The sequence below is a fragment of the Mustela putorius genome, unplaced genomic scaffold, assembly GCF_011764305.1.
Source record: "Mustela putorius furo isolate JIRA1106 unplaced genomic scaffold, ASM1176430v1.1 tig00004053_pilon_pilon_pilon, whole genome shotgun sequence".
In the NCBI taxonomy this organism is placed as follows: Eukaryota; Metazoa; Chordata; class Mammalia; order Carnivora; family Mustelidae; genus Mustela; species Mustela putorius.
The window spans coordinates 1,932,127-1,947,459 of record NW_025422186.1 but is presented as its reverse complement, the minus strand read 5'-3'; the positions used below and the strand labels follow the sequence as shown (position 1 = coordinate 1,947,459).

The following is a 15,333-nucleotide window of genomic DNA, read 5'->3' as shown; positions in this document are numbered from 1 at the left end:
CTTCCAAGGGCCGTCGATCCCGGGACAGTCGAGGCGTCGGTGCGGCCACCGAGTCCTCAGTGGGGAGACCCAGTCAGGGAAAGGGCGCGCAGACCCGAACAGTCTCGGGGAGCCCAGCGGAATCGGGCCGGATCACCGGGGGCGCAGAGCCCCCGTCGCGCCTCGTGCGGCGGAGAGACCAGAGGAGCAAGACCTCGGAGGCCGCGGCCCATGCCCGGGCTGGGGACGGCTGCCCAGTGAGTCCGCCTGGCCCGCCGGCCGGAGAAGAGCGACGCCGAAGCCGGCGGGAGGGGAGCACTTCAAGGCCGGTGACTGCGGAGGATGGGCGCCTGAGCGGTTCAGAGCGCAGCGCAGCACGGGAAGGCGAGGCCAGTTTGCTGAGGAGGCGCCAGGGGATCCCAAGTGCAGCCTGCTCCTGGGAAGATGGCCCGGCCTGGGCAGCGTTGGCTTGGCAAGTGGCTTGTGGCGATGGTCGTGTTGGCACTGTGCCGGCTCGCCACGCCGCTGGCCAAGAACCTGGAGCCCGTGTCCTGGAGCTCCCTCAACCCCAAGTGAGTAACTTATTGGCTCAGATCCCTAGGGGTGGGAGGCACTCCTGCAGGGTGAGGCCACGCGCCCCCGAGTGCGTGTGGGGAGGTGTTTCGAGGAGGAGCGGCGCCCCATTTTGTCTCTGGCGTTTTCGAGTGTGTTTTCCTGCGGGCGGGTGGGGCAGGGTGCGGCGGAGTGGGGTGGGGAGCGCTCGGCTGGGTTGTGACCCCTTGGCTTCCGCGCTCTCTCCTTCGCACGTCCTGGATCAAGTCGGGATTGCCGCGCCTGGCGGAGCTGGGAGTCTGGGCGCTCGAGCGCGCACCCGAGAGCTGGGTGGGGGAGAGAACGTATTCCCCTGTGGGGCTCCTGGGAACGTGGCGGTTTTCTCTGAGAGCCGCTTTAGGGGCGAGCTTGACCTGGGTGGGGGACGAGGTCGGAACACAGGTTTCTCGTTTGTTTGGCTGTGAAGGGACCACGGCTCGGGACTCCGCGCGTGGGGCGGGTGGCTGCGCCTGTATCCCCATTCGGGCTTCTCCCATTTCCATTTCTCTTTCTTCTCTCTTTGCTTCCCTAGCTTTTCGCTTTGCCCTCTCTTCTGGCCCTTCTTTTCTCCCTATGGGGGCCATGGAAGGGCGGGCGCCGCTCCCAGGCTCACAAAGGCGGCTGGTGGAGAGGGGCGGAGTGGGAGAGGGATTTGTTGGGGAGGGGAGTTCAATCCAGCGCCCGTCGGGGGACCAGTGGAGCCAGCGGCAGAGCTTCGAGGGCCAGCCCAGGCAGAGTGGCGTCGGAGTTGGCGAGGGAGGGAGGGTGGGATGGAAGGATTCCTGGCCAGGCGGGTCCCGGTGCCCCCACCCCCCGCCATGTCCCTCAGATTGGGAAGCTATGCTTAGCTTTTCCCAAGGGGTTGGGGATGTAGCTATGTAGAGGAGATCCTTTCTTTTCTTCCTCTTCCTTCCCCTTCACAATCCCCCCACCCCCAAACAACACACACACCTTTTAGGGCGGTGGCTCAGTGGTTTCTGGGCTGTTAGTGAAGAGTCTGGGGCTATGTAGTAACCTCTGGACCTTTTACTCTTTTGGCATTCAGAACTGGGGTTGGAATCCAGCGTCAAGATTGCTCTTCCTGTTTTGTGGAGGTCCTGGTAATGTGCAGATACCCCTACTTAGTAGGAAACTGGGGGGCTTTGGCCTGCCCTCTGTGCTCTCTGGTTTTTGTATCTGTAATCTCTTTCCACTCTTCTGGGCTCCCCGGCTAACTTCCCGGGCTCCTGCCTGCCTTGGCCTCTTACATTCCAGGGACAGTGGCTCTCTCAGCCCTGGAGTGGGAGAAGGCCGCTTCTCTAGTTCTATTCTTGGGTTAAGGTAGGGTCCTATTTACCAGTTTGTGGGATGGCTAAAACAAGGTCAGTGTAGAGGGTTCCGGAAAGGAAACAAGGTACAAGCAAAGGGATTGACAAGAATTTCTTCCCCACCCAGGAGCCAGACTGGGTGCAGCGCTCTCCTAACAGCAGGGAGTTAAGATAGTCTGGGGGCCCTGAGCTGTTTAGCTCAAGGGAAAGGGTTGTGAAGAGCCCAGTTTCCCCTCACCCCCTGCTTACAGGGGAGGTGGAGGCTGGAAATGCTCTCTCTCCAGTCAGGATAGCTGAAATCCGCCTGGGGTAGCCCATTATAGGGGCTCATGGGAGTGACCTAATTGCTCTCTCGGGTCTCTAACCAGAGATAGCAGGCAGCTCTGCAGCTGGAAAGGAGCCCTCCTGCAGAGTTGGGGGGGGGGCTGGGAGAAACATCTCTCTGAGCTTCTCCCTTTTTGTGTTTTGAGCCTTTAGTGCTGTGGACCAGTTTCCAGGTTTTTGAGTTCCACCCACCCCACCATCCACTTCAGGCTGAGGGCAGGCATCTGGGTGCAGGGTGAGGACTCAGTAGGACTACGTAGGACCCGCACAAATTCTGTCCTGTAATTGAGCAGATCCCAAGAATGGTGGGGGACTGATGCTGGTGCCTCTGCATGCCCCCCAGTTCCATCCAGGCCCGGGGGTCTGTGTGTGTTGGTGCATGGGGGGCTGGGCAGGAGGACAGGAGGGGGGCACTGCCCTCAGCTCCACAAGAGCTCCAGGGGCTGCTTCTGCCACCGCACCCAACCCTCAGGCTGCCACAGCCTTTCAAATAAACAGTCTGTCTCTGTCTGTCTCTCCCTCTTTGCCTCCTGCACGAGTTCTCCCTCTCAGGTCTCTATTGGTTCACCCTCTCACACCCTCTATGAGCCTCACTCACCTCCCCTCTCCAGTGAGGCTCACCCTGCTCTCCCTCTTTCTCACACTCCCTCTCACTCTTAGTCACTCTCTGCCTCTTTTTCTCAAGTCCTTTTGTTTCTCGCACATGCCCGTGTTCTCCCTCACAGGCTCATTTTCTCTCTTCCCTCCCCTCTTCCTCCGTGCTTTTGGTCTCTTTCCTCAGCCTTGTCAGGAGCTGGCACCCCCCCCCACTCAAATCTCCCAGTGCCTATAAACCTTGCTTAATTGCTTCCTTCTTGGGGAAAAGAAATCAAAATAAAGAAGTGGTGGGGCTGGGGGTATGTTTCCAGGTTCCAGGGTGCATGCAGCCCCCGCCCTGACTGAGAGGGGAGCAGGAAGCGCTGACTTAAGACTTCCAGGCTCTTTCCCAGAATTGGTGCTGGGGTCTTTCAGCGTGAAAGTCTCTGGGTGGTGAGGGCTTCTGCCTCTCCTTTGCCCCTCTTGTCAGATTTGCCTGATGAGCATGGGGGGTGGGTGGTAGGTTTAGTCCCACTACAGGTTGGGAGAAACCAGAGGGTATGCATGTGCTTGGTTGGGGTGGGGGCTGTGATGGAAGGTCCCAGAGTGGCCCCCTCCCCCTAGCCTCTTCCCCAGAGAGCTTGGGGCAGCCGGCAGGCCTCACACTTGAGTCCTCAGCCAAGTCCAGCTGCTGCAGTTCAGTCTCTCTGTCCCATTCTGACCCCTTCCTGCCCCCAACTCAGGTTCCCCCACCTCCAGGGAGTGGGAATGTGCCTGAGATCACATTACACCTTCCCTATAAGGAGGTGGGGGTGGGGGGTTCAGCTTGGTGTCCAGGACCCTTGACTCCAGCCAGCATGGGTGGGGGCAGCTGCAGACCCCAACCTAGGCTTGCCTGCTAGGAGCCAAAATGTTGGTCCCAGCCCCCTCACAGCTGTTCCAGCTCACAGTCCTGGGGAGGCCAGCTCAGGGGCCCCTTTCCGGGGCGGCTAGAGACCTGACCTCTTCTACTCTGGCTGATTGGCCACAGGTGGGGGCTTGAGAGTGATGGGAACCCAGCAGCTCCTAAAGTTTCCTGTTCCCCTCCCTCCCCACCCCCACCCCAGGCAGTTGGGCAAAAGCAAGAAGGGCCTGTGAGGCTGGGGTGGGGGCTAAATGGAGGGTTCCCTGTCTCCCCTCAGGTTCTCCGCTGCCTCATCAGCTCAGGTGGATGGGAATGGACAGGCCCTGGACACTACTGTTTTCTGGGGTTGGGACTGTGGAAGGGATGGGCCAGCCGGGAGGCTGCTTGTTGCTATGAAAACACCAGGTTTGGGGGAGGGTCCACTCTGTGATTATTAGGCAAGTTGAGGTGGGGGGCGTTGCTCACCAGCCACATCCTGGATTCCTGGCCCTGGAATAGCAGCCCCTCCTGTGTGTGTTTTCATAGTGGGCATTTTGGGGCGGGGGTGCCAGCAGCCAGGAGTGGAAGCTCCTTTAGCTTCTTCTAAATGGTATTGTGTTTGGCAGGCCAGCTTAACAGTCAGGCAGCACCTTGCTACTTACTTACAAAGCATCCTCCTATGTGAGTTCGTTGGTGGTTCCCATGAGCCCTGGGGAGTAGGAATTGCCCCCCTGCCCCCTGCCGTCTGTTTCCAGATGAGAAGGCCTGTGCCTGGAAGAAGGAAGTGACTTGTCTAGACTCAGCTCACAGGGGACAGAGCTTGCCGTATGCCATTCTTTCCATGCCATCCTGCTCCCTCAGGATCTAGGAGAGAGAGGAATTCAAGGTGGGGTTTGGAAAGAGGAGCCGGCTCCCTGCCCTTGGGTTCCCCTCTTTACCTCACAGGTGTGCGTGCATCTGTCCTTGTGACTCAGGCCCTGCCTGTGTGGGACGAGCAGTGCCCTGGCTTCCTTCTTCGATTTTGTTAGGTTTGTCTCTGAGGGCAGCCTGCTCCAGTCACCTGAACTCGGGGCGGTCAGCTCCTGCCTGGCACTCTCCCTCCTAAGCTCAGAGTGGTACCTTGGGTTCCTCTCTGGGCCAGGAGCCTCACTTCCTCTCAAGGATCCCACAAAAAGCAGACAACAAGGAAAGGGGTGTGAGCCCCCCTCCATTGGACCCAAGTATGAGCCTGGGAGGGCCGAGGGAGGGCAGAGTTCAGTGTAGGTGGGGAGGGTGACTTCCTCTGGGATTCTCCTGGCTTCTCTGTCTCCGACGGTGTGTGTGTGTGTGTGTGTGTGTGTGTGTGTGTGTGTGTGTGCGTGCCAGGACCCAGCTGCTGTTCCTGCCCACCCACGCCTGGGCGGGCACTGCTGGGACACGCCAGGCCTGCTCCTGCTGCCTCGGGGGCTGGGTGGAGCTGGAGGAATGAAAGAGGAGCCTTTAATTTGGGGGCTCCCCACCCTTGCTGGGATGGGAGCAGACTTGAGCTTTGGCTTGGGGTCTGTCCTCCACTTGTCCTACCACTCTGTGGGTACAGGCACAGTGCCACCGGGGTCTCCGCATCAAGGCAGTGGCTGGAGTCTACTACCAAACTTGGACTGGTGCGTCCTGGGACCATGCTCTCCCTTCGGCCACTCTTTGACCACAAGTTTCTAGAGCCTGAGGGAAGGAAAGCATGAGCCTGGTGGAACATGGGCACATTTCTGGGCATGACCCCCATAGCTGCAAGCTGCCCCCACTGCAGATTGTTTGTGTTTGGACAGAGAGGGGCTCAGCGGAACGAAGGAAGCAAGAGGGCAGTTAGCCTCTGACCAGGATACTGCCCCAGACCCTTCAGTCTTCTCGCCTCCCAGGATTTGTAACTAGCAGTCATGGCAACACTTCTCAGCTCAGCAGAAAGGCTGAGGGAGAGACTTGGGCTAGGGTGGAAGGGAAGAGGTAGGCCATAAGAAGGAGCTGGAATGCTCCAACAGCCTCCCCCAAGTCCTTTTCCTCCCTGGGGTGGCTCACTGGGGTCCTGGGGCTATCAGAAGCTGAGAAGGGAAGGCCTCAGGGGTTACCATGGCGACCTGCTTTGGGCTTCCTGCTGGGCCTTGTCAATCCCCTTATTTTCCAGAAAAGGGCTTTGTCTGGGGGTGGCCCCAGGCAAGAAAGCTTGGCCTGATAATAGTTTTTGAAAAGTGGGGGATAAAGAGTTTAACTTGGGGACAATCTCTTTGTCCTCCGCTCTTGCCCCTACTCCTAACCTGACATGTATGAGGGGAGACCTGCAGGGTCCCCCCCACCCCCACCTGAATAGTATGACTAGTGTTTATGACTAGTGTTGTAGGCTTCACTCTTGCTGGCTACACACCTGCCCCTTATGTCCCCTTGCCATTTTCCTGGGCTTCTCGTAGGCCAAGAAGCGATGTTTGAGAAGATGCTGTGGAGGCACCATTATAGGGGATCAGGGTCAGGGAAGGCAGGTCTCATCCGTCTCCTCTTCCTTCTGCACTTTAGGGGAAGGTGAGTTTCCCTCTGCCAGCTGCTATGCAAATGAACTGATGAATATTCATGAAGTCTTTTGCTGAGGTTGAAGAGAGTCTGAGCGGTGTTAGGGGCCATAGTTCTTTTTTCTACCCCCTCCTCCATCCACTGTATAGACATCTGTTTCCTCGATGGCTCTGGATTCAAGGTAGAGCCCCCAGTAGCTGGAAGCCCTGTGTTTCAGATCCGGAGCTCCAGACCCTGAGCGGCCATAGATGTGCTTAGAACAGCTAAGCCCCCCTTGAGGAAGCAAGGGCCAAGTGGCACGAGAGGTGAGATGACCTATATCCCTTCGCATGCCCTCTGTGCACCTGCCATCACCTCCATGGAAGGTCTTGTTGAAGCGCAGCTCTGTGAGGAATCAGCCAAGGCTTTAGGTCTTCTTAGAGCCCCAGGACTTAATGTCCCGGCAGAGGGTAGCGTCCTCCAGTCAGCTTGGAGCACCTCTCTTCCATAGGAATTTTCAACTGATCACACCATCCCTCATATGAGGGACCTGGACTCAGTAGGTCTCAAAGTTTCCACTGGTTCTAAGAAGTTAGAAGTCATTGAATCCAGCTATCAGTGTGAGGCTGGGGAAATGAAAATGGCCTTGGGAATTATGGGGGCCTGGGGTGAGGCTGTTCCCTCTTCAGTGTTTATAGGGGCCTTCCTCCCATGCCTGCCTCCTTTTTGGCCCTCTAGAATCTAGGTACTAAGGGAAAGACCTTCTTGTTGTGGTTTTTACCCTCCTGTAGAGGAAGATGGCAGGTCTCAGCTTGTCAAAGCCTCGTTTAACACAGAGGGAGGACTGCCTTTCTTCATCTGCTTGGTCTAGACTCACCTCCTTGTGTATCATTTGCCTCCTTTGACTGAGGGCCCTGAGCTCCCGGGCAGGCCCTCGTACCTTGTGGTCCCCAGTGAGCAACAAGCCCCCAGGAAGAGGAGCCATGCTCTCCTGCTGTCAGCTCTGTTCCCTTGAAGTGCTACTTTCAACCCTCCATTGTCCTTGCTAGAAGGTCTGTCCCCAGTGGGATGCTTGTTGTGACACTTGAGGCCTTTCAGACTCGCCCCAGCTGAGCTTTTCCACCCCTCTTCTGCTTCTCTCTACCAATTGTGGGACCAGCCACTGGCCTGGGGTTTGTGTTCTTGCCATTTTGTGTTTGTGTTCCTGTCCATTCTTGCTCTGTGTTAACTTCTTATTTTCTTCCTCCCTCCCCACCCCACCCCCGCCCCGCCAGGACCCACTTGCATTCTGCTCCTTCTGAGGAACCATCTCCTATCAGATGAATTGTCTCCTTCCTCTCGCTGCTTCCAGCCCTTGCGGTTTGAGCCACCATCCTCCCACATAACCTACAGATAGCCTGGTACTGTCTGTTGCTAAAGCATGGATCCTTTTTACTTTTCTGACCCACAGCAGACAGAAAAATCCTCAAGGATGGGGTCGTAGCTTCTCTTCCCAGCCAGCCCCCGCCCCCCCCCAAAAAAAACCCAAGACTGGTGTCATAGGCATTTGCTGTTGGTATCTTGCCTCGTGGCAGACTAGACTGTTTCTAAGCAGGAGTCAAACATGTTGAGTACCTACTATGTGCTAGGCACTCTGCATGCACCACTGTACCCACTCCACAATCCTGGGGCAGGGGTGATGGATAGGGCTCTTACCACTGCTAGTTTATAAGTGAAGAAGCTGAAACTCTGTGAGATCATACAGCTCATCCAAGGTCGCAGAGCTAGGAAGGGCCATGTCTGTCTGGTTCCAAAGTCTGTCTACTTTCTCCTTCCTCCATGCTATTGCCTTGCTCCCAGCTCCAGCCTGCCCAGGCTCAGAAATGGCCAAGATAGCACCATGGTTTGACTATAAGCTTACGTAAGGACAGAGTGATAGGGGTAGATGGGCTTGGGCAGTTGCCCTCCCTCTGCTACTCCCTGATCCCAGCCTTCAAAATTAGAAGATGAACCTGGCTCAGAAGGCATTTGGCCTGCTCCCTCAGGGTCTATAACAGGGGCAGATGTGGAGGTGGGGGTATTAGAACACAGATGTGTGAGGTTCCTGGGACCATCTCTTACATTATCTGTTGTCGGTGTTTGGGCCATTTCTCCCCTCCGTCTGCTCTTTTTTAGGATTGAGACTAGTCAAGTTTGGGGACTCAGGTCCTCACGCTATGGGGGTTAGATGGGTCCCCCCTCTAAGACACTGGCCTGTAGGGAGTGGGGAATGCTGTGTAGAGTCTCACCTCGCCAGAGACTACCCATTACTCCTTGGTTCCAAGCAATGCCTATTCCTCTCTCACTATCAGGCCCAAGATTAGCAAGGATGGGAGAGAAGGCTTGGGTCTCAGACAGGTTGAGCTCCCCCAGTTGTAGTTTGGGAGTCACAGGGGTGGTGGCTAAGGCATGTGTGGGCTCATTGTATGTTTGTGTGTGTGCAGATGCACACATACACACACACACACACACGCGTGCATGCACACATGTGCTGGGGAGATGGTAGCAGTGGCTCTGAAGGGATGTAAGTGTGACGGGGGAAGGAGGAGAACAGGGCTACCACCTCCAAGCAGCCCAAGTCTGACACCTTTGGCCATGTCAGCCCCCTGCGGAAATGCCACATTAGGACAAAAGGCTCCCCCAGGTAGGCCGTGCCCCACCCTGCTGAGCAGTCAAAGCCTGGCAGCCTTGCCTATGGGCCACCCCTTCCACACCCTGCTGGCAGTGTGATCGTCTCTCCTCACCCCAGCCTGAGGATGGTAGAAGGACGAGATACCTCTCCTTCCCATCTCCACCTAGCAGGCTCAGCCTGGTTCTCATGGTGTGCGCCCCCAGTTCAGGGGAAGGCCCCGGACCCCCGACCCTGAGGCTGACTGTCTTCCCTTCTGGGCAGGTTCCTGAGTGGGAAGGGCCTGGTGATCTACCCAAAGATTGGAGACAAGCTGGACATCATCTGCCCCCGAGCGGAAGCAGGGCGGCCCTACGAGTACTATAAGCTGTACCTGGTGCGACCGGAGCAGGCGGCTGCTTGCAGCACTGTGCTTGACCCCAATGTGCTGGTCACCTGCAATCGGCCAGAGCAGGAGATCCGCTTCACCATTAAGTTCCAGGAGTTCAGCCCCAACTACATGGGCCTGGAGTTCAAGAAGCACCATGATTACTACATTACCTGTGAGTCCCTTCCCATCATAGGGTTCTCTCGTATGTGGTAGCTGCAGAAGTTTCTAAGTAGTACAGTGAGCTAGCACATGGCCTGTCTTGGTCTGGATCCCTCTGAAGACCGGTGTGCTCTCCTTCCAACCCGGCCTGGGATTTCTGGCCCTAAAATTCACCAAGAGGGTGGCTGTCAGTCCCCTTTGCTCTAGAAGTTGGGTGGGGGAAGACTCCCAATTTGTGGTGCCCACCTGAAGTCCTCATTTTCTTGGCCTGCCTAAGGTCTAATCTCAGGAATGGCAGAGTTGGCAGAACTCTTTGGGATCAGCTGGCGGTTGGGCCTTTCTCTTCATGAGAAATTGGCCCTAAGATGTGAAGGAGCTTCTTGCCCCATGTCACTCGGGGAGTTAGGGACAGTATTGGGACTCCAGCCCAATTCACCTGACTGGGTTCCTTCCAGTTTGTGCAGGAGCCTCGCCCATATTCTGGTTCTGATTGTTTTTCCTCTGAGCAACATGGCTCAAAGAGAAGATGCCTTAGTGTCCACTGAGAAAGAAGGGCTAAGGCCTGGTCATGATCAAGGAGTAGCATCCTTGGGGGAAGCGCTAGTCTCTGATGTGGGCTGGGTCTGGGGCTGGCTACTCTGTTCTCAGTGCAAGGGAGACAGGCAGAAAGGTTCGCAGGTAGGTGGGAGCTGCTTGCCACCCCCCGCAACTCCCAGTTCTGTTCTTATGGGATAAGACAGCACTAGGATTTCTAGGTAGTGTAGGCAGACCTTTCTCTCCTGCTGACTTCTCTGGCTTCTTGCTACAGCTACATCCAATGGGAGCCTGGAGGGACTGGAAAACCGGGAGGGAGGCGTGTGCCGTACACGCACCATGAAGATCGTCATGAAGGTTGGGCAAGGTGAGTGCCCGGTGTGAGGGCTCCCCAGTTGAGCCTTTGCAACAGATGTCCCTGGCTTGGTATGCGTGCTTTCGGGAGTAGGGGAGGGGCAATGGGGTCAGAGTATCTGAGGTCTGACTTATAGGTCACTGTTGGCTTGTGCTAGATGACTGAGGTCCCTGGCTCACCCGTCCTCTCCCCACCCCCAGACCCCAATGCTGTGACGCCTGAGCAGCTGACCACCAGCCGGCCCAGCAAGGAGGCAGACAACACTATCAAAATGGCCACGCAGGCCCCCAGCGGCCGGGGTTCCCTGGGTGACTCTGACGGCAAGCATGGTGAGTGCTGTGGGTGTCTCCCAAAAGGGCAGAAGCCATTGCCTGGCCACCCTTTCAGGCCCTGTCTCTGAAGCAAGGCAGGACGGGGCCCAGCCAGGAATGGGCAGTGTGTCCCTGGGACCCATGGCCAACCATGTCTCCCCTCCCTCCTCCTTCCTCAGAGACTGTGAACCAGGAAGAGAAAAGCAGCCCTGGGGCAAGCGGAGGTGGCAGTGGGGACCCGGACAGCTTCTTCAACTCCAAGGTGGCATTGTTCGCAGCCGTTGGCGCTGGCTGTGTCATCTTCCTGCTCATCATCATTTTCCTGACAGTTCTGTTACTCAAGCTGCGCAAACGGCACCGGAAGCACACCCAGCAGCGGGCGCCCGCCCTCTCCCTCAGTACCCTGGCCAGTCCCAAGGGGGGCAGTGGCACGGCGGGCACCGAGCCCAGCGACATCATCATCCCCTTACGGACTACAGAGAACAACTACTGCCCCCACTACGAGAAGGTGAGTGGGGACTACGGGCACCCTGTCTACATCGTCCAGGAGATGCCACCCCAGAGCCCAGCGAACATCTACTACAAGGTCTGAGGGCCCAGCGCAGCCTCGGGTCCCCAAGAGACAGTCGGCCAGGACTGCATCTCTCCTTTATCCCCCACACTCCCTCCCCTGACCAGCTGTGCCCACCTTTGTATTTAGTTTTGTAGTTTCTTGGCTTTTATAATCCCCCTTTTGCCCTGTCCCCTGGGCTTCGGAGGGGGGTGCTTGTGCCCCCAGCCCCCACGCTCTTGTGCCTTCCCCCTCTGGCCAGGCCTCTGGGCTCTGCAGGGGCGCCCCTTCTTGGGGGGCAGGGTTGGACGCTGATGGACAGCAGGCAGGAAGATGTCCCCCCGGCTCTGCCCCCCTTCCCCCTTCCCCTCTTTCCCAGGACTGTTTGTCCACTATGATCACTGTTTTTAATGTTTTTGTGTTCATTTTATAGCTGTCAACTCATTTTCATCTGTTTTTTAAAGAAAAATGGAAAAATGTAAAAGCCAGCCCCTCCTTGGGCTTTCTGAGCCTGGCCCGGCCCAGTTTAAGGGAAAAAGGGCAGGATATGGCCAGCCAGGAATCATAGGATGGTATCTCTTTTATAAACTCCTTGGTGTTTGGGGGAGGGGTGGCTTGGCCAGAGCTATTCTTGCCCAGGAGGGAAGATGAGAGTGCCATTGGGCAAAGCATCTCACCATGCCCTCCTGACCCTCCTACAAAGCTGATCTTGGCAATGGGGTAGTGGCTGCCACCCTTCCACCACCCCCCTCAAAAAAAAAAAAAAAAACCTCTTCCTTGTGGGATTCCTGGGCATCTCCTGCCTCCCTCACTCTCACGGTAATTAACGTCTTAATTGGCTGTTGCCTGGGGAACAGGAGAGCTGCTGCAGGCAAATGACCTCATGGGGGTGGAGGGAGGTGAGGTGCCCAGGTGGCTATTTGCCCTGCAGAGCTGGGAGTTCCCCCTCCCCCTCCCCGTCCTGTTCTCTTCTCACCTTTGGCATCCTTTGGCCTAGTGGGAAACAGAGGCCCAGGGCAGAGACCTAAGCGGGTATAAAGCCAGGTGGCCTGCTCCTTTCCTGGGCTCTAGCACAGGCAGGTGTCCCCCTCAACCCAGCTTCCCCTGGCCCCTCCAATCTTGGGCCAGGGCCTGGAAAGAGGAAGAGGCTGCCCAGGGCTGGGCCAGCATGCCGTGCACTTTGACCCCGGTTCCTTGCCAGCACGGCTGCTAACAGACTGCCACTGGAGTGCGCTTTGTAGGCGCTCCCCAAGTGGCCATGGAAGGAGCTGGGCCTATCACCACCCACCTCTATACTGCCTCCTGGCCAGCTGCCCACCCCAGTGCCAGGTGGGAAAGGGAGCGAAACAGCCAGCCCCTTCCAGGTGGCAGTTGGAAGGGTTTTTTGTTTTTGTTTCTGTTGCCATTTGTGTAAATACTAGTCTTTTTGGAAGAAATAATGTAAAGATGTTTTGTATAAACTCTGAATTATTTTCTTGTTGCTTTTTTCTTAGAAAAAAAAATGAGAACTAAAAAAAAAAAAATTAACCACATGGAGAAATGGGTGTAAAATGGTGTCATGATATTGGGGAATGAGCTGTGAGTATGTTAGTGTTTGTGTGTGTGTGTGTGTGTGTGTGTGAGAGAGAGAGAGAGAGAGAGAGATTGAGAGAAGGAGAGAGAAAGATTTCCTGTGCCCAAATCACTGACAATCTGGGCAGGTATGGGAAAAGGGTGGCTTTCCTAGTGGAACAAGATGTTTCAGGTGACCTAGGCCTATTCTATTTTCCCCCACCCCCTACCCCAAGTTCCTCTGCCCTCTTGTTCTGCTGGAGCCTGCAGCCCTTTCTCCCTGTCTGTCCCATCACCTCCGTGGCACAGGCCATGAGCATCCGCCCAGTCTGTCATTAGGCTCTGCTAGAGAGAGTTGATGGGGGAGGGGGTGTTCCCATGGGGACCTGGGTGTGTCCACAGGCACTGCCACCACTTGGCTGGAACTACATCTGGGACCTGCTGGCAGGCCTGGCCCTGTCCTGCCTCAAGATACCTAAAGGTAGATAGAAATAACTTTACAAGAGTTGGGCCTCAGCTGTGGCCCACTGGGGACTGGGGTTGCTTCAGGCCACCCAGTTCACTTCTTAGCCAGAAGAATCTTCTTCTCTTGTCTTCAGAGGTGGGCTACCCCAGAGTCCTCACCGTGGCATACTCAGGGGCTTCTGGCTGGCAGGCAAAGCCCTAGAGCTAAGCAGCCATGAATAGCCATGAGCACCCAGTGTCCCACAGGCTGAGGGTGCAGGAGGGTCTGGCCCCAATCCCTCAACAGAGAGGCAGAGTGGCAAGGGCCTGGAGCCTTCCTGCTCCAGTCTGGGGGTGGGGAACTCCCTGTAGAGCTGGCCAAGGCAGATGTCAGGAGAGGAGGCAAGTGAGATCCCAGTAGCTAGAAATGGATAAGAAGGCACTAGAGGAAAGAAGAAGGAGGAAGGAAGGGGAGGGCTTGTTAGTGATCCAGAGCAGGAACTCTTCAGAGAACAAGCCAAGGTACAGGCAGAGCTATGAGGGACGTGGGAAGCACAGGGAGAGGAAGGGGGAGGAGAGCTATGGGACCTGTAGGGTGAAGGGAAGGGAGGCTGGGCTGGAGCAGGGCTGGGCCTGGCTGGGGTGCTCCTGGAGCCAGCTGGGGCAGAGGCTGTTTATTTGGTTTCTCATTAACCAAAGGAAGTGCCTGGATCAGATGGGGCCTCTGTTACTTGACTGCCTGCCCAGAGTGGGGCCCCCAGCCTGGGTCGGGGGGTCTTTAACCAGGGCTTGGTTTTCAGGACAGGTTGATGTCTCTAACTGGGGTGGAGCCTGACCGGCTTGATTGAGCCCTTCATGCACTTCTGAAACTCAATGTCCTTGGGTGGTCCCCCACTATCAGCTATCAGCTACCCTCTTGCCCTGCCGGTGGGGGGGTCAAGTTCCTGGGGGCCCCTTGGGAGTAGCTGTGGGGGTGTGAAGGCAAGTCAGTGGGAGAAAGCTGGGGAAAGTGTTGGGCCATCTCTCTAACAGCCCAGATCTGTGACTGGCTCTTCCCACTTGCTCTGGCCTGAGGGCTGTGGCGGGTGCTGGATTGGGCTCGGTGCCTGAGCAGTGCTGGCCACACAGTGGTGCTCAGTAGCTCCTTGTGGCAGTGTCCTTCACCTGGCCCGCGCCTGCCACTTGTCTCAAACACTTACCTTACACACATTATGTCACCAAGTCTCAAAAACCTTCCCGTGAGGGTGGACAGTGGGGAATTCTTTGCCTCCTATCTGAGATGAGGAAATTGAGACCCTATCAGATGCAGTGACTTGCCCAGGGGCACCATCAAGTGATCCAGAGCACTGGGATTGGAGCCCAGGCCTTTTCTACACTGTGAGCAAATAGAAGTTCCTCGATGGTAATTCTCCTCCCCACCCCCTTGCCCCTTGCCCTGTCTGGAGTGAGACCCAGCAAGCTTGCTTCCTTAGGGACCTTGAAGAACAGGAGCCCTCCCCCACCTTCCCTTCCCAGCTGTGTGGGTCAGAGAGAGACCAAGCTGAGCTAGGTGGAGGCTGGAGGTGTGAGCCTCCTGTGGTAGGGCCCAGACTAGCCGCACCCTCAGCTCTCCTTCCTGTTCCAGCTGGGCCAAGCTCCTGGTGAGTCAGGGATAGACGATGCTTTCCAGGTGAGGGTGGGGCTGCCTGGCTTCCTCTGCAGGCTGAACCCAGATCACCAATGAGGCAAGCTGGACAGGTGCTAACCAGGTCTCAGTTTCCCTCGAAGGGACAGGCCTCGCATGAGCTGGAAAACCAGGGCTCCTGTGATTTATTGCACTGGTCCACTTTATGCTCACAGAAGGCCTTGCCGAGGATGTGGATGGCCTGGCACATTCTAGGCAGGGACTGAGTGTGGGCTGAAGAACTCAAGGAGAGACCCGGGCCCCACTGGGGCCACCCTAGTTTGCCCCAGCTAAACAAGCAGCCCTTTGGCCACATGGCATCAGTCGCTTTCAGAAATCCAGCCTTGCCTGGACGTCACAGTCACCACTGACACCCCTGCTGAGTCAGCCCCAGCCGGCCTGGGGACCCTCCTTGCCCATCTGCTGCTGGTCTCCTGTACAGCTGGCCATTAGATCTGGGGGGGCTGGAGCCCCAGCTGGTGCTTGTTAGGTTGGATCCCCTCTGGGAGGCTGCTGATGGGGAGACCAACCTCCACCCAGGACAGGGGTCACGGATCCCAAACTGAAAACAATTTAAG

At 56.7% G+C, this 15,333-nt stretch overlaps 1 protein-coding gene across 1 annotated transcript; it reads left to right on the top strand.

The window, feature by feature from the left end:
- Nucleotides 1-415: 415 nt before the first annotated feature.
- EFNB1 (ephrin B1) lies at nucleotides 416-12,569 on the top strand. The gene is made up of 5 exons (XM_004777882.3): nucleotides 416-551; nucleotides 9,083-9,360; nucleotides 10,156-10,248; nucleotides 10,437-10,565; nucleotides 10,727-12,569. Exons 1-5 carry the CDS (start codon nucleotides 424-426, stop codon nucleotides 11,137-11,139), a joined length of 1,041 nt encoding a protein of 346 aa, XP_004777939.1. The 5' UTR covers nucleotides 416-423; the 3' UTR covers nucleotides 11,140-12,569.
- Nucleotides 12,570-15,333: the final 2,764 nt, after the last annotated feature.